The 23,555-nt window shown below is 39.9% G+C and overlaps 1 protein-coding gene across 1 annotated transcript; it reads left to right on the forward strand.

The window, feature by feature from the left end:
* Window positions 1-229: 229 nt before the first annotated feature.
* MXRA5 (matrix remodeling associated 5) lies at window positions 230-18,377 on the forward strand (the record flags this gene model as incomplete). Its single annotated transcript, XM_084227094.1, has 7 exons — window positions 230-414; window positions 2,557-2,772; window positions 5,065-5,194; window positions 5,526-5,916; window positions 8,427-13,343; window positions 14,044-14,944; window positions 16,466-18,377. 7 exons carry the CDS (start codon window positions 230-232, stop codon window positions 18,375-18,377), a joined length of 8,652 nt encoding a protein of 2,883 aa, XP_084083220.1.
* Window positions 18,378-23,555: the final 5,178 nt, after the last annotated feature.

Consider the following 23,555-nt stretch of genomic DNA (forward strand, 5'->3'; position numbering starts at 1 on the left):
CGGGCCCACGGAGCTCCCGGAGCGACGCGCTGGGCTCCCGCCGGGGCTGAGGGCTTGCGGCGTCCCGACTTTCGGCAGCGTCCTGGGGCACCCGGAGAAGGGGAGTGCTGGGAAACAATAGCAGTCAATACAAACCAGCACCCGGCGGTGCCTGCCCGGCTGCCTCGCATCGCTTATGCTTGTTCGGGGGGACCCAGCCGCGGCGGCGGATCCCGCAGGATGACGGGTGATGAGGAGTCCTAAGTCGGCGTCGAGGCGGGCAACCGCAGGCAGCGATGAGGCTCGGCGAGCCGGTGCCGGAGGGGAGGCCGGGGTCCAGGTGACCGCCGGCCCCGCGCCGCCGGCCGCCCGCAGCCGCCCGGAGCATCGGGAGCGGCGGGCAGCGCCTGCCGAGAGCGCCTCGCCCAGCCGCAGGTAAGGAGCGGCGCACGTCACCGCTGCCGGAGCGCGGTCGGGTACGGGACGGGTTGGGTTTTGTGGTTCCGCGGCAGGACTGCGCGGGAGCGGGGAGGCGGCTGGGCTGCCCGGCTGGCGACCGTCGGGCGTCCCGCAGCCGGTGCCGCCGTGTGTCGGCGCTCGCCCTCAGCTCGGGCACTCCCGTCGCCCGGTCCGGCGGGGACATGCTTCCTTAATGGGAAGCATCTGTCCTCCGGTACGGCAGAAAGAAACACGGAGGCGAGGGGGACTACGGCTCTCCTCCGCACAGCCGCTCCTCGCGCACGGCCCGGGCCGCGCAGCACCGGCCGCGCCCTCCCGCCGCCCGCCCCGCCGGCAGCCGTGCGGGCAGCGCCGCCGCTCGGCGCTCCGCCCGCGCCCCGCCTCCCGGGGCGGGGCCGCAGCCCATTGGCCGGCACGCCGCGCGGGGCGGTGGAGGCAGCCAATGGCGGAGGGGTGGCGGAGCGCGCCCCCGTGTGGCGGGGCGGCGCGGTGCGAGCTGCGGCAGCGGCAGATCCCGGCGCATCCCGGAGGAGCGGGGCCCGGCCGTGCGTCAGTCTGACCCGGGCAGAGCACGGTGAGTCCCGCCGGCCGGCCCTTCCACAGCCCCTCACAAGCCACTGCAGCCTCCTCTTCACCTCAGTGAGCGTGTCCTGAAAGGGACAAAAGGAATCTAAATAAATAGGCGTGTTTTGTAGAAGGAATTTTCATTAAGGAGAATGTAAGGAAAGCAGCACCTGAAAATTCTTAAACATATTACAAGCTATTTGTCTCGTAAAGAATGCTAAACGTCCCATTAACTTGACCACAGATATTTGGGAAAGCTCTTCCTCCCAACAAGCCTCTCCTTTGAACTGTAATAGTTTGCACATGGTGATCTTAGGGAAAAAATGTGCATCTTGTTGCTTGCAGATCAGGGAAAATCTGAATTTTATACTACAAGCAAATAACTAATGGAACTAATAATACCTGGTACAAGTGAATTCTGTAATTTTCACAGTGTTGTATAAAAGCAGGAATATTAAATGTCTGTTACTAATAGCAGCCTGTGATCTTGTATGACTTTAATGTGAAAAGCTTTCAAATTATTCTGTTGGTAGGAATAAGAAGTGTTTTAAACTTACTTGTCCAGTGTTAGGGTGCTTAATTGGTAGTAAGACATTACATAAATTATTTGATTTTCAGAAATTACCAGTGCTCAAAATCAGTAACAGTTGTGTTTTCTTGTCCGTGCTTCTTTAAATGACTCTCCATGGTTGTAGCCATTCAGACTTCAAAGCGCAGTTCCAAAAATGTGAACTGGAGTATTAGAAGACATGCTATAAACTTTTCTCTGAGGTCTGTGCTTACGCTTTTAAACAAATTGTCTAGTTTTATAATTTCAGATCTGTCATAATACCTATTTGGTTTAGATTGCAATGTTAGAGTGTAACCAACATCACAGAGCAACCCATAGCAAAGGATGGCAGAGTCTAAATCTATGACCGACCAATTCTTTCTTTCACTTTCTATCTCAATCATTGCCCATATCTATTATGAATGAGATTAACTGAGCCACATTTTACCCTACCAAATGTTAATAGCCTGTCTAAAAATTAGGCAGCTAGGTGAGGTGAGTTTGCTAATTTGGGACATAATGGAGCTCAGTTGTACTATTTCTAGTTATCTGATGAGGTACATAACTGATATTATTCATCTTCAAGTGATTATGGCTTGGTTTTTTTTTTTCTTTCATTGACTGTAGAGGGAGCCCTGGCAATTTGCTTGAGCTAGTTATGTCCCTGAAAGTTTTCTAGTTTTTCTGTGAGATGAGTACTATTCTTGATGTTCAGAATAAGCCTATAACATTTATTACCATAGGGAGATAGCATAACTTTTTTAGAATAGGTATTTAGTAGAAATGAGTAATGGAGGAAAAATTGACACTGAAATAGAAAATGACATGGAATAAAGAAAATGGCTTTCCAACGGAACTTGGCCTTGATTGTCTACAGACTTTCTAGACAATGCAGGTAATCACTAAGTATAGAAAGGGTTTAAAATATATAAAGAGTGTATAAAAGTTTTAAAAAATAATAATTTCTTCTCTCTTTTCTTCCTCCCTGCCCCACAACAACGCAGGAGGAGCCCGGTGAGGGGAGGCGCCAAGATGGGGGAGCGGGTGGCGGCTGGAGCGCTGTCCGTGGTGCTGCTGCTGGGGCTGGGGCTGCCCCTGGGCGCCCTGGGCTGCCCCCAGCCCTGCGCCTGCTACCTCCCCACCGAGGTCCACTGCACCTTCCGCTCCCTGGCAGCCGTGCCGGCACGAATCCCCAAACACGTGGAGAGAATCAACTTCGGGTGCGTATGGCAGCTTGGAGCAAACAGTTTTGTGCTCTTCGTGCGGACGCCTGGAGTGCTTCGCGCCGCTGGGGCAAACCAGGACCTCTGTGTGTTCTTCTCAAGTAGAATCGCAGAGATGGGTGCTTACCCATCGGTGCTGAATTTCAAACACCACAGCTGCTGGCATGGAGGAATTAGCTTCGCCTTTCTGTTTCAAACAAAAGTTGCTATTATTTTCGAGCAAATCTTTATCACGGTGTGAGTTCTTTTTTGCCAGATAGAACATTTAGTCTTTTAGAGTGTTTAAAAAAAGATATTTAATTAAATGTGTTACGAGATTTCTACAGAATATGGAATTTTATATCTGATGTAAAAAAAAAAAAATCTATATACAGTAGGAGTGAAATTCTATGATGTAACCCAGGAGCATTTTGGAGAGCAATGAGATATAGCCTATCTTAAATGAATACACTGGAAAGAGAGTTGATCCATTGCCTTTGGAGTTGTGGTTTTGTTGCAGTTTTTTTTAAGCAACCAAGCACAGTATAAGCATATTTTGGGAAGAGATTGCTCAGACTCCAGCTCACTGTCCTCTGCCAAGATGTTGCCAACTCACATCTGTCAGATTTTGAGACAAGAAGGCAGGGACTATTGGTAGGCTTCATATCACAAAAGTACCATGTTGGGTTGTTGTGTGACACAGAACAGTGCAAGAGTCAAAGTCCTATTCTGCTTGGTTTCAGGGCTGCCCCACTACCCATGATGAACTCACCCTGACAACCTCAAGGCCTGCAGCCTAAGCTGCAACTGATCATGCAATGACTGACAATAGTGACCTTGGTTAGGTTTTATTTTTTGCTTCTCTATAGTTAAAATTTTTATCCATCAATATTTTATCCACCTAAAGCCTAATTTTATTCCCAAAATGCTCTTGTGCTCAGAAAAGCTATATTAAAGAATTATGTACTCAGATCCCTAAATTGCTTTTTAAAATGGGATATGGTCTTCTTAGTTACTAAGGCGTTTGGGCTGTTTTTTTACTCAAGTACATTATTTGATATACTGTTAGCATAAAAAACATTTCCTCCCTTTGTATTTCATCACTACAAATGACATTTTTTGAGTTGCGTCCTTTCCCAGGAAGAAATAGTCTTAACTGCCTGTTGTTGCACTTTCACTTTGAAAGAGTGCCTTTATCATATTGCTACTTTAGGTGCTATGCACTTAGAAGGTGACGATTATTTTTCTAACTGGTAATTATTCTGGAAAAATTTACATTTAGTCAAGTTCGTAAATTTTTTTGAAGGACTGATTTTGAAATAAAGAATTTGAATAAGATGTCTGCTATAGCCTTGGTGGATCTGCAGGAGGATTAAAAATATTCATACAGCATTATAAATTTTTAGCAAATTAAGGATCTTTAGATAGATAACATGGTGAAGATCCAAAAGTGTTTTCTCCGTATTCAAAGTATTTTAATTTCATGCTGGTCTTCCCTTGCTTTCTAGAAAATACCAAGAAATTGGAAAAATCTCAAAAATTCTATGCTTAGTTTTAAGGCTTTTCATGCCTAGATTAGAGAATACACTGAATTTTCTGTATACATATGAAAAATGCAAATGTAGAGTTAGGCCAACAAACGTAACTCTTCCAAACTGGCAAATAATGCCTGATTTGCTTGTCCAAAGCAAAACTGATTCATTTTCAAAGAGTAGATTTTTCTGTATTCCTTATCTAAGAGGAGTTTCAAGTCTGAAATGATGGAATTGGAAGGTCAATTCCTAGATCTCGTGTTTTTAGTTAATGTAGCCAATTACATGCTGTAACAGTAAGTGAAGCAGGATGTGACTTACTGCTGCTTGTGCTGTTTGGGAGATAACCCATTTTTAATGTTTACTCTCCAAATCCCTATGTATTTATTGTTAAATGCTGCTTTGGCAACACTGCAGCTTGTCTAGTTTGCCAGGCTCCATAGCATCATGGTTTGGCCACAGGCCATTAACTTATTTCCATTCTATAAACTGAGCTGCATGGAAAAATATACTGACAACTATTAGACCTTAAATGCCTATTTATTACTTTTGCTCCTAATTTATGGCTAAAGTGCCACAAAGTGAGTTGAAAGAAATCGTAGTATAAACATGAGCTAAGTATGCTTGGGCCTTGTAAGAGTCAGTAATTTCTGGCCTTTTGACAATGCAATAAAGTCCCTCCAGTTTTTCCTGAAAGTTAGATTATACTAATTTTACATTTGCAGTCCTTGACAGTCAGTGTATAAATTGTAACTGCATGTGTGATTTTTTTCCCCAGGTTCAACAGTATACAGTCTATATATGAAAACTCCTTTGCAGGACTTACAAAATTGGAATTGCTCATGATACATGGAAATGATATTCAGAATATTCCTAATGGTGCTTTGAAAGATCTTGTGTCTCTACAGGTAATGCTTATGTTTTCCTTAATTTCAAAACTAACTTCAGTGAGTAACAGAAAATAAAGCTAAATGTTCTTTATAGTGCCTTTTTAGGATTAACATATCATTTCCCCCCAAAATACATTGGATGTCTATTAACTATGCCTATGCCTAACTTGATAATGCCAACTAACATTCAGTTTTAGTCTACTTCTGACCAGCATATCATTTTTCAGTGGTGCAAAAGATTTGAATGTGGGAGGAAAAAATTTGCTTGATTGCTATTCTTTTTGGATTTAGATAATAAAAATAATCTGGTTTTTTTTTTTAATTGACATTTGTTTTGTTTTTTGTTTAGGTTTTCAAAATTAGTTACAATAAATTGAAAGCCATAACTGGCCAAACTCTCCAAGGACTTTCAAGCTTAATGAGACTGCACATGGACCACAACAGAATTGAGTTTATTCATCCAAATGCTTTTAATGGTTTAACCTCTCTAAGACTTGTCCACCTGGAAGGAAATTTGCTTCAGCAGCTTCACCCCAACACCTTTTCAACATTTATGGTCCTTGATTACTTCAAATTGTCAACAGTAAGACATCTCTACCTATCTGAAAACGCTCTTAGGACCTTGCCTGCCGGGATGTTTCAAGGCATGCCACTGCTGGAAAATCTTTACCTTCATGGAAATCCGTGGGACTGCGACTGCAGTTTGAAGTGGCTCCTTGAATGGAATGATGTTTCTGGAGGTAGGAACACATGCTACCAGTGTTCATTGAACTCCTAATGTTGATTTTTTTTCCCTGTTCTATGTGTTGATGGTTTTGTTATTTCCTTAGTATTTTTACCTACTTGATGTCTAAGTGCAGTATTAAATTCTGTTACTGTTCAATAAATGTGTGTATTTAAAAAGCACTGTGAAAAGCAAGCAGTTTTGTTTCAATAGATAAAAATATGTATTTAACAGCGAAGAAATTAGCCATTACATTCGGGATGATGGAAGTGGTAGTGAAGTTTATAACTGGAAAGGGGTTATAGCCTTTTACTGCATTTCCTTGTGCAGCAGAATTGGCTGCCAATTGTCCTCAGCCAACAAAGATGCTGACTGTACCCTCTCATGGAAGTTGTTAACATTGGATTTGAGCTTGTTTGTCCATGGAAGGAGGGAAATCAGGTTACCAAATTCCTGATTAAGCCCTCTAATTTTGAATCTATTAACATTAAGGCTTTAGTATGCATTTTTCATGTCCATCTGTGTTTCTTCATTGACCACAACTTCCTTTTATGATGGAGCAAATCTGTATTAAGTATTTTCAAGTGCTTGCAATGTATTTATTTTCAACATGTATTTTTTTTTATAAAATAGCTTGTCAATCTTCGTTCAGTCTTAGAGTCAAGAAAAGTATCACAATGCCTCAGCTGGAATGCTTCTGATTGTGTGCAGAAGCAAAAAAGAGAGGTTTATAATGCTTCTGTATCAGAAATACACTAAATGAGAAGGGGTTTGAGCGTCAGTTTTTAGTTTGGGCATCTCAGTGCAGCAGAAGAGCTGGTGTCATACCAGAGCTTCTGCTAGATTATTAAAAGGGAATTGGCATTTAATTTTAACTGAAGATATCTCAAATAAGTGATGGAATCCCAAGGTTTAAATAATGATTTTGGAGCACATACGGTGAATGATGATAGATCTTGTCGTCTTAGAATACGTAATTCATTGCGATTTTGCACTTGACTGTAGGACGGTGCTTTTTAGGAATGTGTGATGCTTGAATGAGTAATATAAGTCTTCTTGACTAAACAGATATTTGAGTCATCTAACTGAAATACTGTATTTCACTAGCTTACATTTTAGTATTCTTACATTCTGTTCTTGATTCAAATTGTGTGTGTATGTCAAGTTTTACTGTAAGTTATAATAATGATATATTAGCTGAACATTCCTTCCTTAGTGCAGTGTTGGCTTGCTAGCATTTTTATTCAGTTAGGTTACTTCTTTATGCTAAAACAGTAGTGATTTTTGGAGGGAGGAATAATTTATCCATGCCATTTTCATGTATGACAGATTTGTATCTGTATATGACTATAATATTAACTTCTTTGGGAATTCTGTCTAGAAAGAGTTATTAACTTTCTTCAGACTAGTGTAGCCACTGCCAAGCTGATTGTGGGCCAGTTTTTCCTTATCTTTGAAACATCCGGTTTGAATATGCAAGTGACAAACTGCATATATATATATGTATGTATGTATGTATTTAATTTTTAACACCCTTTCAAGAAAATTAATTTTTCAAACTAGCAAAGCACATATTTTCAATTAAAATAATGGTATGAGATGTATTTCCCTTTCTCCTGACATTTTGCCTTACAACCCATCGGTATATTCTTCATTCTTTCAAAGATCCCTCATTCTTCAGGATGATACTTATTCCTAGAATAACTGTAATACATTTTATTTACTATATGGCTTCAAACTGAATGCCTAAGGTACATTTGAGTGAGCAGAACAATGTAATAAATATATGATTGTTACTTTGCAGATAACAGTCTGCCTTGACAGAAGAGAGGAGTCAAGACTGTAATTTCCTGGTCTAGCTCTCCTTCTCTGTTTTACCTTTTTTTTTTTTTTTTGTATTATTGCAAAGTTTATAATTGTTTCAGGGAAGAAGTGGCACTTTATTTTTTTCCTGCTGATAAATAGCTTGTAAGTGCAAGAACTAGTCAGTCCGTTTTGGTAGCTACAGTAAAGTGTTTTGTGTACTGCCAATGCTGTTCTTGATCAATAGAAAGCTTCCTGGATTATTTAATGAGGAATTCACACATTTCTCTGGTAAATGCTATATTTTTGAAAGCAGAAAGGTCCCACTCCTCTTCATATTAGATCCACAAGTTGAGCTGTCACTACAAATGTAGACTTTTTGACAGAGTAGTTTGTTACTGATTTAAATGTTGCCCTGCACACTTCGGTTTCTATGCATTTAATTCAGAGGCAGTGAATCTAAATTTCTGAAGGATGGAGAATTCAATCCTCTCATTAAAGTCAGAAGAAATCATGGTCAGAATGAGAATCGGGTGCCTGTTCAGCTGTAAAACCAAGAGGTGCCATTCTATAAGTCTTGCCTTATGTGTCATGTGACAATGCAGTCCGCCTGAAGTTTATTTCATATTTCTGAGAGCTGTCTAACTCTAAAACAGTTTTTCAGCTTATTTATCTCTTGTTTTTCCTTTTATTTTTTGTCTCTTTTTTTTTTTTTTTTTGCAGGTGTTTTAAAATGCAAAAAGGACAAAGCCTATGAAGGGGGACAGCTGTGTGCTAAGTGCAGCAGCCCAAAACAACTGCAGAAAGAAGATATTCAAAACTTGAAAGATATTTCCTGTAGGAAGCCTGTAATTCAGTCCTCGCTGAGGCAAAATAGCAGTGCTCAAAATGAGGAAGATGGTGACAGTTACGAGCTCCCTCTGGAAGAACTTCAGTCCTCGCCGTGGAACATTACTCTAAATATGACTGATGAGCATGGCAATATAGTCCACCTGAACTGTGAAATCAAAAAACCAACAGGTTCTACCAACATTCAGTGGAATCAAATCCAGGCTCAGGAGATAGATATAAATGCCACAATTGCACTGGATTTTGAATGTCCAATGAATCGAGAAAACTATGAAAAATTATGGAAGCTTATAGCTTACTACAGTGAAGTACCTGTTAAATTAGAGAGGGAACTTATGCTCAGAAAAGAGCCTAAAATAAGCTATCAGTACAGACAAGGCTCAGATTATGATGCTCTTTACTACACAGGTGTAAAAGCTCAAATACTGGCTGAGCCTTCCTGGGTGATGCAGCCTCTTATAAATATCCAATTAAACAGGCGTCAGAGTACAGGGAAAAAAGTGGTGCTATCTTTTTTTACTGTGTTTTCTCAGACAATTCATACCAAAACCACCAGGCAGCAGAGAAACTGGGTAATGATAGACCAAAATCAGAGCACAAGGACAGCACAGAGTGTGGTGGAAGGGTCAGAGTGTCAGCTGAGTTGCAGTGTGAAAGCCTCTGAGAGCCCCTCCATTCAGTGGCTTTTTCCAGATGGAACTAAACTGCAGGCACCTTTTAATGAGAAAGACAGTAGGTTTTCCATTCTCAGTAGTGGCCAGCTAATCATCAAAGCAGTGAGTTACACTGATGGAGGTGTGTACCACTGCATTGCCCAAGTGAGGGATGATGTGGACGTAATGGCTTACAGGCTTGTTGTACAGCCTGCAGCTATTCAGATAGCTGATTCAGATGTAGTGAGAGTTGAAAAAAATGTTGGAGATCCAATAGCTTTGCCATGCAATGCAATTGCCATCCCAGACCCTCAGTTGAGCTGGATTCTTCCAAACAGTCAGGTACTCAATGATTTATCAAACTCTTCAAGAGGCTATATGCTGCCCAATGGCACTTTGCTTATTCCAAGAAGCCATGTCACTGATAGTGGCCATTACAGATGTGTGGCTGTCAATCAGCAGGGATCAGATCAGATTGTTGTAAGGGTCACAGTAAATAAAATGGTGTCTGACAGGTCATTTAAACGAATCAAACTAAAGAAGCGCCCAGGTTCAAAAGGTTTGTCAAAAACAAGAGGGCGGGTCATAGATGATGAAGAGGGATCAGGGGCAGGAGTGGTGGAGGAGTTCCCACGAAGAAAGAACCGCCTAAAAGACTGGGAAATACCTTTAAAACAAAAAAGTGACCAAGTGCCAGAGGCTCAAATTAAAAAGGGGAAGAAGGGCAGAAGGAAAATGAAAATCTGGAAAAGTACTGATGGAACCCAAGACAGCAATGTTGCAGAAGGCCGGAGAGTATTTGAATCTCGAAGGAGAATTAATGTGGCAAGCAAACAGATTAATCCACAGCATTGGGCTGACATTTTGGCAAAGGTCCGTGGGAAGAATCTTCCTAGAACGACAGCTACAACTGTCTCTGTAACAGCTTCACTGCCATCAGTCATGCAGGAAACTACTCCTGCTCCTTATCCCTTAGCCAGTCCTCCGTCTTCAGAGACGGGAGCTGATGTGGTGGATTCCTCTGCTGATGCATCACCTGTGGGTGAAGATGAGCAATTCTCGGTCACTGCTTCACAGAACACAGAAGTGTTTTCAGTCCAGCCTGTAGTAATAAGGTCAGAAACTGAACCATTCTCCAACCACAAGGCTTTAGAAACACCTGCCAGTATGGACACTGTCTCTCCAACTCCACAACCACAAGGGGAGCAGCATCTTGATATCAGGACAGATGATTCAGTTGCCCTTACTGAAGAACCTCTAGCCAAAAAAATTGTAACAAACTTTCCTAATGTTCAGAGCAGTTTATTCACAGTGGAAAATGTAGATAAACCTGTATCTTCTATATCTGAAGAAAATTCTGCTTTTGCTGAGCTGCCACTTGATGCTACTCTCCTTGCTGAGTCTCAGACTGTAAATCTTCCTAGCACCTTGAATTTAAATGAAGTGGGCCCAATTAGTGTTGATACCCTAACTTTGGCACCTTCTCAGTTTGATGAGATCATCCCAACAGATTCTGTAGGCACTACTACTGTTCTTTCATCTACTTTTCCATTTGTTAGAGAAAAGAGCAATGATGCAAGATACCAGCGCAAAAAAACATCCACAAGTCATACTAAAGTGGCAGACTTAAGTAACAGTTTTCTAGCTGTCACCCCCATCAGGGTTCAGAGTGAAGAAGAACCTGAAACCCAGAGGAATACAGTGACTCAAGAAAGCATATCCAGCAGATATGCAGACAATTCTCAAACAGAGGAACATAGAAACTTGGCTATTCCAAAACAAAGTCCCATATTTATTCTGCATACTGCTAATGCTCCTCATAAAACAGCAGAGGGGTTAGAAACGGCTTCTTCCATGAGCAGATTGACCACTGTGGCCACCACAACAACTCCGTACAGAAAGACCATGCCTTCACTTATAACTCAGCATGGTAGAAAAAGGCCTTATGGGAGAAGGAGAAGGCCAAACAGAATCCGACAAAGACCAAAGCCTTTGCCCCGTGTTGTTTTAACCACAGAGGCAATGCCTATAATTCCAAGGACACCTGAAATTGAAGCTGTTACCAAAACAACTTCTGCAACTCTTAAAAGTCCTGATCTTAAAAACACCAAAATACAGGCTAGGAAAGAGGAGCATATGGAATCCACTCCTTCCTTAATTCCAGATTTGGGTGTCACAGAGAAAATTACAAAAATCAAAGATGTGATCACAACTTTTTCTTTTAGGCCTACTGCTTCTCCACCTGGAGACAAACGTGTGACACACACTCCTAGCCCTGAAACCTTGGAACTTCCAGTGACTGAACCCATCCCAATTTTATCATCATATGCTGTACAAGATGCACTTCCCACGAAAGAGTCAAGTGCACCTCTGAAACCAGAGCAAAGTGAGCCAGCATTAAACAATGTCTCTACAGAAAAGGACATGAAAGCGGGTTCTAAAACTGTGGATCCTAAGACAGAACAATCAAGGACCACAACTTCTCCTGCATATAGAAACAGCTCAATACTATCAACAAAACCAAAATCTCAAGAGGAGCCTAACCTATTTGACTTAGAAGTTGTGGTTAATGAAACAACTGCTGGAACATTCCAGTTGGCATATCCCACTATGAGTGACTTAAGTATCCCTGTTGGCACAGTCGAAGTTTTTAAGGACCTCTCAGTTTCAAAGGAGCCATGGAAGCCCACAGTATCTACAGAAACACCAGCAAAAGCTGAGCCACCTCAGCAGTATGAGATAATTACTTTATCCTCCTCTTTCAGCACTGCAGAAACTCAGACTTTTCCAGTTAGAGAGACAAAGAAATCTGTTACTTCCCAGGCTGGGACGGTGCCATCTTCCTTGGACAGAAAGGAATCTATGTTACATGTGTTTTATCATTCACAGACGACTGAAAAGCCTCCTACTACATCCCCTGCTTTTATTCCATTTACAAAACTTGTCACTCTTCCCCCTTCCATTTCAAGCACTTCACATCCTTCTTTTCATTATACTGCCAAGGAGAGTAATGCCTTTAATCAAGAAAGGTTCCCAGAAGCAAAACAAGTTGGAGCAGGTGGTGACAAAGTAGTGATGACCTCAAAACAGAATGTTCACCCTACTCCTTCCTCTAACCAGAACAGGATTAGCATACAGTCCAAAGAGCAGCAATTCAATGAGTTGTTTAGTAGTAAGTCAAACAACAGTTTACTGCTAAATCCAAGTCTTCCCCATCCACCTGCTGGAATGATACCAAGCATAAACCAAAGACTACCTGTTGTGCCTCCAAAGCATGTTCCAGTAAGAGGCACAATGAAGCTTCCTGTAACACAGGGCCCTCTTCGCTATTTTATAACACATCAGCCTCCTCACTACACAAACAAACCAGAGATAACAGCGTATGCAGCACATACCATGCAGGACAGGAAAACTTCTGCTTCCCAGAGAGAAACAGCTACCCCAACAGAAGCCTCCCCATTTCACAAAACAAATCCATTAACCGAAAGCAAGTTCCGTAATCAGGGTCAGAACAGATACAATCTTAATTCAAGATTTTTTGGGAATAACCATGTTCCAGATAACAGAGGCACAGCTGGTAGGTTACCAAGCCAAGGGATCCCCTATTACCCCAGTTCCAGAATACCATTCCTTTTCAACAGAACAAGGATATTCCCTAACTTAAATATGCATCCTAAACCAGATGTTCCTAGTCAACCAGTGGCAAAAGACACAAATGAGAAGAGGGTTGCTCAGGTCTTACCTACTGGGATTACAGTGCAGAAAGCTACAGCTATTCCAGTGCCTCCAATGCCACATGCCACAACGACCACATCACCACGGATGGTTTTAAGGATCACCCCTCCAGCCTTTCCTTCTCAGCGCACAAAACCACAAATAAGCACCACAGCTCATCCTTTTAAAAATGTCCATTATCGTCATCAAAAATTTCCCTCTGTTCCTTACATGGGAGGCATTATGCCACACAATTCAACTGTAATTCAGTCTTCCACTAATTTTAGAGTACACGGAGAAAGACCTAAAATTATCACAAAAGCGTCTCAGGCCATATCCATCCTTGCTGAAATGGATGCTTTTATCCCATGTGATGCAGTTGGGGAACCCAAGCCTTTTATTACTTGGACAAAAGTCTCTACAGGTAAGACAGATGAAAAATTTATTCCGCATGGTTTGTAGGGGTATTGCACAGAAGTGCAACATGATCACATGAGTAGTTTAAAATACTGAAAAATGCTTCCTATCACTTATAGTCATTGTAGAGAAAATGATTAATTGCAGCTAATAATTACAAGTAATAATAGATTTGCAGTGTTTCTTGTAGTAAAAGAAAACCTCTATCATTTGACGAGTTCGTTTTTGAAGAGTAATTTTTGGCTGTGAAAAGCAGTCAACTCTGCTTATTCATAGCAGTTAGAATTTATTACAGCAATACTTGTGAGTAGGAGTTTTTAACATTGCTACCTTAAATATTGATGTGTGTATCATTTCCATATGCAAAAGGAACAGAAAAGTTATATAACATTGCTACCTTAAATATTGATGTATCATTTCCATATGCAAAAGGAACAGAAAAGTTATATAAAGATTTAAGAGGGATCCTAAAACTAGGCCTTCAAAAATTTCCTCACTGTCCATGTTTGCAAGATAGTGGTTAGTTCTGCAATAGAAACAAAGACTAGTTTGTGCTATGGAGAGAGTCAGAAGGTGTCATGTGGGCCCTCCAAAATTGTAATTGGTGCTGAGTAAGCCTAAAATCTCGCTTAAGACTTCTTTATTGCAATAATGTACGTTTTAAACCCTTTGACTTTGTCTTTCTTTTTTTCCTCTCACTTTCACAGGAGCTCTAATGACAGCCAACAGCAAGTTACAAAGGTTTGAAGTCTGGAAAAATGGTACTCTCCTTATCCGAAATGCTCAGCTTCAGGATCGTGGACAGTATTTATGCACAGCTCAGAACCTGTATGGTGAAGATAAAATGATGGTTGTGCTCACAGTTGTAGCCCACCAGCCCAAAATTTTACTTTCCCGCTATCGAGATGTCACGGTCTACTTTGGAGATACCATAGCAATGGAGTGTCAGGCTAGTGGGACTCCAAGCCCATTAATTTCATGGATTTTCCCAGATAGGAAGATTTTGCAGGCAGTCACAACCACAGAAAGCAGGATAATGCTTCATGAAAATCGAACCTTGTCTATCAAGCAAGCAACTTTTTCAGACCGAGGAGTTTACAAATGTGTAGCAAGCAATGCTGCAGGAGCTGACAGCATTGCAGTGAGGCTGCACATTGCAGCCTTGCCCCCCATCATCCAGCAGGAAAAGCAAGAGAACATTTCCCTACCCCTTGGTAGCAGCATTAACATCCACTGCACTGCCAAAGCAGCACCTGCTCCCAACATCCGCTGGGTGGTCTTCGATGGCACGCAAATCCGACCTTCTCAGTTTGTCAATGGGAATTTATTTGTTTTTCCTAATGGGACTCTCTACATTCGCAACGTCTCCCCCAAGGACAGTGGGACCTACGAGTGCATTGCTGCTAACATGGTGGGAGCTGCCAGGAGAACAGTGCAACTCCTCGTGAAGAAGCACACATCTAATGCTAAGATCACAGGGAGCTCTCCTCAGAGAACAGATGTAACATACGGTGGCATCCTGCATCTGGACTGTAGTGCTTCTGGTGACCCTTGGCCTCGGATATTATGGAGGTTGCCTTCCAAAAGGATGATTGATTCCCTTCACAGGTAAATTACTATTTGGAGTGTTGCAGGTAAATTGCAGTTTGGATGAACTTAAAGAGCCCACCCATATTCGTACAAGTTTCATTCCTGACTTCTGTGGGTTTTGAATGATCCTCCCAATCCTTAAGAAGGAATTTCAAATTATATCAAAAATTTTAAGTCATGTATTAGCATAATTTTCTTGAAAGCAGTATTACTCTTGGAAAGTTAGCTTCAAGTTTTTAGGATAAGCTGCCACTGTTTGTCTTTTATGGTCACTTGTAAATGTAGCAAAAAGTCCAGATATACAGTTTGTGTGCTGCTTACTCTGAATAATATTGCACAGGTGCCTTCTTTTCTTCTGGAGAAAAGGGATCATCTCTTAGGCAAATTATTACACACAGTAAATACAGGGCAAATAAATCAACTTATAATTACTTAAACAAACACAGTAATTTAAACGTCATGTATAAACAAATGTTACTGCACAATAAGGTCTGTGCAAACCTGGTTGTATATAAGTGCCTAAAACAATCCGTTCTCCAATGTTTGCAGTATCAAGTAAAATATCACTCCTACAATATCTGTCCTAACACTTGGTTGAAAACAAATTTCTGTGCTATAAATTATTCATAGCTCACCTTAAAGGACTATAAAGATATGAGAAATGCACTGTAATTAAAATGCATAATTGGGAACAACTTTCTTCACAGCTGAACATAGTCATAATTTTTTTATATTGACAAAAAAAATATTTAGGTTAACTGTATATCACAAAATATATAGCACAAAGTCCAGATTGCCTTTTATGCTTCATAGTGGTAACAAAAAAATACTGTGTTTCTTTTTAATTTTCCCTCATGATCTTTATGTGGGCTGCTTTTCAAATACTGGAGATCTTCTTTGGGAAGAAAACCGTGGTTGCTGAGGAAGTTGGTTTTTACCACAATACACCCATTCCATAGTAAAGTAGAGGAATAATAGCTTTAGGAATAATAGCTTTTTTAGCATACTGGAATTTTTTTCCCTTGAAAAAAGGAATGCTTAGCACCATTTTGCTTCTTTGTGACTTTTCTAAAGGTTTAATATTTATACCCAATGCCAGAGGAAGTTCCTCATCTTTATTTGTTTTCAGCTGAAGACCGAGGTATCAGACTCCATTATGGTCCATATAGCCTCATGTGTGGATTATATAATTCAGAGGTCTCATATTTCAATGTTATAGAATAATGTACAAGTAGTCAGAAGAGTCAAAACCACCATAATCTGTTATTTAGTGATCAAAACTAGCATTAAAGTCAGTAAACACAGTAAAATTACTTGGTTACAAGCAAGTACAATTATTTTTTTCCGTTTGTTTTTTGGTGGTGAATATCCTGGAAATTTCTGGCCATCTAATTATTTAACAATAGCAATTTTCCTCTCCTATTTTTTTTTTCCTTTTGATACTGTTGAGTTGTTATTCTCCCACAGATTTCTCTCAGTATTTAATACCCAAAATGTGATTTTGTATCTCATGTTAAGTTCTTTTTTCTTTCCTTACAGCACTTTGGAGACTAGAATCAAAGTATTCAGCAATGGGACTTTGGTTGTTCATTCAGTTACAGACAAAGATGCAGGAGACTACTTGTGTGTGGCCCGCAATAAGATAGGGGATGACTACGTGGTCCTCAAAGTCAATGTGATGATGAAACCAGCAAAAATAGAACATAAGAATGAGAATAACCACAAGGTCAAATATGGAGGGGACCTGAAAGTTGATTGTGTAGCCACAGGTCTGCCAAACCCAGAGATCTCCTGGGGTCTTCCAGATGGCAGCATGATCAATACTTTCATGCAGTCGGATGACAGCGGCAGCCGGACGAAGCGATACGTGGTCTTTGATAATGGAACCCTGTATTTCAATGATGTTGGACTGAGGGAGGAGGGGGACTACACCTGCTATGCTGAAAACCAGATTGGGAAGGATGAAATGAAAGTGCGGGTCAAAGTGGTGGCAGAGCCTGCAACCATCAGGAACAAAACCTACATGGCTATTAACGTACCTTATGGCGATGTTGTCACAGTAGCATGTGAAGCCAAAGGAGAGCCCACTCCCAAAGTGACCTGGCTTTCCCCAACCAACAGGCCTATTCCTGCCCTGTCTGACAAATACCAGGTATACAGAGATGGCACCCTCCTCATCCAAAAGGCCCAAAGGTCTGACAGTGGTAACTATACTTGTGTAGCACGGAACAGTGCTGGAGAAGATCGGAAGATGGTTTGGATCCATGTTGATGTTCAGCCTCCCAGAATCAATGGTCATCTCAGTGCAATAACATCTGTGCGGGAGACAGCCACCAGAGACAGCCGGAAACTTATTGACTGCAAAGCTGAGGGCATCCCTGCTCCTCGTGTCCTGTGGGCTTTTCCAGAAGGCGTAATCTTACCGGCTCCCTACTATGGGAACAGGATCACTGTGCATCGCAATGGAACGTTGGACATCAGAGGGGTGAGACAGACGGACGCCGTGCAGCTCGTGTGCATTGGGCGCAACGAAGGTGGGGAAGCGAGACTGCTTGTGCAGCTCCTCATCACAGACCATTTGGAGAAACCCTCCTTCAGAGACCCTGTCAGTGAAAGGATCACTGCCATTGCTGGGCACAGCATCAATCTGAACTGCTCAGTCCAGGGGAACCCCAAGCCCAGCACAAGCTGGATCCTTCCCAACGGCTCTGAAGTGCTGAGTGGCAGTCGCCTGCACAGATTTTACCATAAGAGGGATGGGATCTTACACATCAGCAGCTTATCTGCTGGGGACGCTGGGACCTACCGCTGTACAGCCAGAAACCCGGGAGGTTATGTGGAACGAGTGGTCTTCCTCAAGGTGGGACTCAGGCCAGAAATTAGCAACCAGTACAACAACCTGGTGAGCATCATCAATGGAGAAACTCTGCAGCTTCACTGCATCACCCAGGCAAACCAGCGGGCACAGATCTCCTGGACACTGCCCAATGGTATGGTTATGGATGCCCCCCAGGCCGTGGGTCGCTTTTCCCTGATGGAGAATGGCTCACTGACAGTGCGTGAGGCTTCTGTATTTGACAGGGGCACTTACCTGTGCAAAGTGTCAACAGAGTATGGCACTTCTGTTATGACTGTGCCTGTCATTGTGATCGCCTATCCTCCTCGGATCACCAGTGAGCCAGCACCTGTCATTTATGCCAGACCTGGAAATTCAGTTAAACTGAACTGCATGGCCATTGGGATTCCTAAAGCAGAAATAACCTGGGAGCTTCCAGATAAATCACATCTGACAACAGGAGCTCAATCCCGTCTGTATGGAAACAAATTCCTCCATCCTCAGGGGTCATTAGTCATCCAGCAGTCCAGTCAAAGGGATGCAGGCTTCTATAAATGCACTGCTAAAAATATACTAGGCAGTGATTCTAAAACAACCTACGTACACATATTCTAACATTAAAACAAGTGCCTTTGACTGGATACTGGTGTTCAAGTCGCTGCCTAATGAGTGCAGAGGAAAGTACTGCTTACAACAATGGCTAACAAGAGAATAAGAAGGAATTAGTCTGAATTTCTTTTGTACTCAGTATGGTAGTAAGTCTGGAACTGAGAAGACTAACATGTTGAAAAAGGTCTTAAAATTGTTAAGACAGTGTAATGTGGTTTTTCATGCTATCCAATAGCATGAGACCTAAAGTACTCTATTGTCAATAGTCCAAAGTTATTTCTTGTTCTAACAAGCACCTTAAAAGTACCAAAGAAGTATTAACTGTTCATAAGTGAGCTGCAGTGATAGAAGTACTTTAGTAAAACATAATTTTTTTTATACCCTGCAGCGCCTTTTCATAATCTAGGCTTATAGAATATGATTATTAACCTTTCTGTTCATGCTTCTATCAGCTCTTCAAAATGAAAGACTAAAGTAGCAAATAAGAGTGATCTATTTTAATAAAAATACATGCAGAGATTACCTGCCTTAACGTATGAACATACATTTGCCAGCTACTAAGGATGCTATGGTCAATTAATTCATTATCTATTTTATATATATTTTTTAATCTGACTATGAGACTAGAAAGAGTAACAATGAAATTGGTCTCATTTTATAAATTATTGGTCTTTACAAGACTCTGATACATTACAGTGTTTTATAATATTAAGGTCAATATACTGTACATTTTATAATAAAAAAAATAAAATATTTTCCAAAGAATATATTCACTGGTTTTCTTTTTTTTTCTTTTTTTTTTTTTTCCAGACAATAAGGAACTCCAAACAGTGGAAGTATGGAGTTAGGTCAAAAAACCTGAAGTAATGTAGTGTCATATGTACTTGTATTTGACCCAATTTCTATTTGATTCATTTATAGATGTTTTAGGGAAGATAAATTAGTATAATTATTTATATTTTTAGAAGTGATTTATTAATAGAAATTTATGAATATTTCAGTATATATTTGCAATGGTAATACTTTTTTCTGCAGTCAGGGGTTGTTTACTGGATAATGTCCATAATTTTATGAAGATTTATCTCTTGTGCTTTAGAAATATTTGCTACAGGATGCTGAATATGCCCATGTTTCAACAAAGTATAACAATCAGAATTTTGGAAATGTTAACTTACTTTTAAACATGTGGATTCTCTCAGATATTCCTGAATTCTTACTTCTGCTTGTTCATAAAACTTATGCTCATATTTTAGAATATGGTTAGAATAAAATCTTTATTTTTATTTTCTCTGTTGATCAAAACATGTCAGTAATGTAAAGTGTTTTGTTAATATTTACATTTTGCAAAGCTGGAAACAAAGATTTCCTGCCCCACAAGTTTTTCCAATTTAGAAAATAGTATACTTAGAAAATAGTATACTTATCATAATGGCAAACAGAACTGAGCTACTTAAAGTAAAAGGTATTTTATTAAAACAAGAATGTAGAGTTAAATGAGAAGGGCATTACTGAAGATACAAGGGGCACAATTTATATTATAGAATATTTATAGAATTTTTTTTTTTAAATTCAGTACAGGCTTAAAATCTGTGGTTTGTACACAGCTTTACTAAAGTTGTGAATATGTTGCCTAATTAAATAGCACTTAATTCTGTCTTAGTTTCTTTTTTATGGTTAAAACCCTTGGGCCTTAAATCACCAAGCAGTGCTCAAGGGGAAGCATGTCCCTAAATACCTGGCAGGGATGTAGCTGCTTGTGAGAGTAGTTAATGAAGAAAGAAAAGAAGCATTTAAGATTTTTAACTAGGTTACCCATATGGTACTTTCTAATCTGGCTATTTTCCTTGAACATATCAGATACATCTTTAGATCCTTTATTTTTAACTTTATAGTAGTTTTCCAATTTGGAAAATGGTCATAAGAGTATTTAATAATAATAATAATACGTCTTGTAAAAGAGTCTGAAGTCAGCATTTGGCATTGTAGTAGGAGTCAAGCACTTTTAATCATTTGTCCAGCCTTCACTTAACAGTTATGGGAATTTAGAGATATTCTTGGGTGCTGAATTACTTCTGCATATTTCTATTAAGTAGATTTCTTTTTATGTTAAGAGAAGTAAACAGAATCCAAACCCAAATTCAAACATTTGATCTTTTAGGATCAAACAAAGCATCAGTTCATGTTTTATTCCTCAGTTCAGAATTTTCGCAGCTGCCAATGAAAGTTTTGGAGGCTAAGATATGAAAGATTTGGCTCTAGACATTTTCTTAAGTCAAAACTTGCATGCTTGCAAAATTCCTTCAAAACGGGACTTAACATTTTTTTAACGTGTTATAATTTCCATTATGTTTGCCTTTACCCCTTTTATGAAAATATATTCCCAATGAGAGACCTATAAAATATAATTTTCTTCCAAAATAAATGTAACCACAACTGAAAAACATCAAATGAATGCTTTTTACCCTCAAGCAGTGTTGGGCCATATGTGATGTCTGTCATACTCTTTATAAACTGATATGCCTGTTGTCCAGGATATCTATCTTGAGTCCCTTTTGTAGAAATAAAGACATTCACAGGGAAACTGTCTGTTCTAGGACTTACATTCTTGGGCCTGAACCTACGTGTCACTCTATGTCCTGAATCATCCATCAAATGAAGGCAGTTGTAGGACGCTGAATTTAAATCAAAATTTATTCCTTTATTTCCAGGTAATTATCTGCAAGTTGTGTTAAATAAATCAATGACAGATTCACATTACTTCAAGGATGCAACACTTCATTAATTTTTTTTTTTCTTCAAAAGTCTTTATTCAAGCAGGACCCATGCATTCAAAGGCAAGGTAGTTTGTTCTTTTCTGATTTGGGGAATGCTGGGAAATTAGGTGCTTGCTCATGGTTTGAGAAGGTTTCTAAGTTTTTACTTGATCAATAAAAGCAGGTTCTGGATAGTTTCCGTGGAAAGGAAAAACATTCCTTGCTTTTGCTTTGTAAATGCAGAAGAAAGATTTGTCTTCTATTTGGAGAAGCAGAATAACAAGGTGACTTGTTACAACTGTGCAGATTGAAAATTACTGCAGTTGTAGATATATGTTTTGCAATGGCCTTCACAAAAAAAGATTCACTGTGACCGTATCCAGAACACCACTAGCAACTAGTAACAGAAATGGATGTAGGAATATAGACCAGAAAAGCAATAAACAGAGAGTTTAGCAGGGTATTAATGTCTAGATCTGATAAAATTCCTAAAACACTATTGAGTTCACTTGCATGTTTTAGTGATTATCTTCAAAAGCTCCTGAAGTTCAGTTGTGGTACAGGAAGACTGGAAAAAAATACCAAAGCTGTAGTTGAGAAAACACGAATCAGTAAAACTCTGGTATGAAGAGAGGTACTTTGTTTAGCTCATTATTAAACAATCAATTTAAGACCATCTGTAGAATAACAGAATGATAGGAAGCAGCTGCTCTGCCTGTTTCTGTAACAAATGAAATAACAGCCATCAAGTTACCTTCTCACACAAGTAGTTAGTTCAGAGTATGGGAAGAGAGGGTTGATACAATATATCTTACTTTAGCAGTTTGGTTTTGTTTTGTGTTTTTACCCAGCCACATGGGGTGTCCTCATGTCCAAACTAAGGAAATGTGATTTATCTTTTATAAAGTGAGAAGTTGGATGTTACAGAGAAGGCATGAGTAACTGCTTCTCAGTTAGGAGAACATGTCAGTTGAATCCAGCTTAGGTCTGGTGACTTCCCATTCATTAATGGCTATCAGGTATAGAGAAGACGTTTCAAAAATATGTAAATATTGTTAAATTGAAAAATATTAAAGTACATAGGACCAAGTTGCAATTCTGAGGAATCTTTCTAGATGGGTGAAATGATTGGAAATAAAAAATAATCACTCTCCTCTCCTCCAATAAATATGTGTGAGAATTATATTCATAAGAAAGACAATGAATACACATACAGTAAACAGTGAAGGTGTAGGAGTTGCACAAGTTAACAACATGACATTCCAAACAAAACCTTATCACTTTGAAATCTGTTCAAGGGGGCTGTGTGAATGAACATAATGAACATACTCTTCTTGCAGTCAGGCTCAAATACAAATAAATTGTAAAGAATCCAAGGAAGTGATTTAGAAAAGATAACCTATAATGCTAATTGAAATTAGATCAGCTTGTTCCTCCTTCTGCCTAAGAAAAAAAGGCCAAATATTAAATACAACAGTTAAGAAAATGTATAGTCCTTATCAAAACAGTGATGAGCTGTTTTTCAGGCTCACTGAGGTCAGTATGAGAATCTTACTCTGAGCTCTAGGCTATACTAAAACTTTGTAACTGTAAGAACAGTTGAACAATGTATTACTTTTCTTAGAAAATTTTGAAATTCCTATCTTTGGAGAGAGTTAAAAGAAGTTTAGTCTGATAACTGAAACAGGTAATCAACATCCTTGTCCAAGAAACTGGGAAATCTTGGTGTTTCTTTACATTTACCTGGGGATTTTATTACATTTATTTGGGGTTTAATTACATTCCTATCTTTCCTAGATTTTCCTATTAGTTAGATGAATTTGTAAAAGAAAGATTTGTTTGTTAGCTCTAGTCTGGGCTTGTGATATTTACCTATGTAATCTTCATGATAATCTATGGGGTTGTTAACCATTTAGTACTTAACAGATATGGGAACATGAAAGATAGGTCCACTGTGGCCACATCTTTATGATGGAAATATCATGGAGAGATTTCGAGAAGCAGCTATGTCATAGAATCTTTTTGTCATTCAAATAGTTTGATGTACAAAGGCATCTCACACCACATCATTCACAGGCTTGCCCAGAGCAGAAATAAGGAACTGCAAGGACTTTATGTGTTTCTTTTACCTAGCCTGGGTTTTATTTATCTGCATGTTTCCAAAAATACATTTTCAGTCTTTCAATGCAGCCAGCTACCATGAAAATATCCTAAAAGCTGTACAAGCATATGTATAGCCTTTAATATCATTTCCTCTTTTATTGTTTGGAAATTGACAGCTGGTTTTGAATGGTAGAAGGCAGAGTAAATCCTCACAGAGAACATTTAACACTCTATTAATCATGCCTCAATCATCCTGAAAAAGATGATAAGACAGAAGCCACTGCACACAGTGGGGAAACACTTGAAGTAGATTGTGGCAGACTATCAT

The sequence above is a fragment of the Fringilla coelebs genome, assembly GCF_963513975.1.
Source record: "Fringilla coelebs genome assembly, chromosome: 2".
NCBI classification, from domain to species: Eukaryota; Metazoa; Chordata; class Aves; order Passeriformes; family Fringillidae; genus Fringilla; species Fringilla coelebs.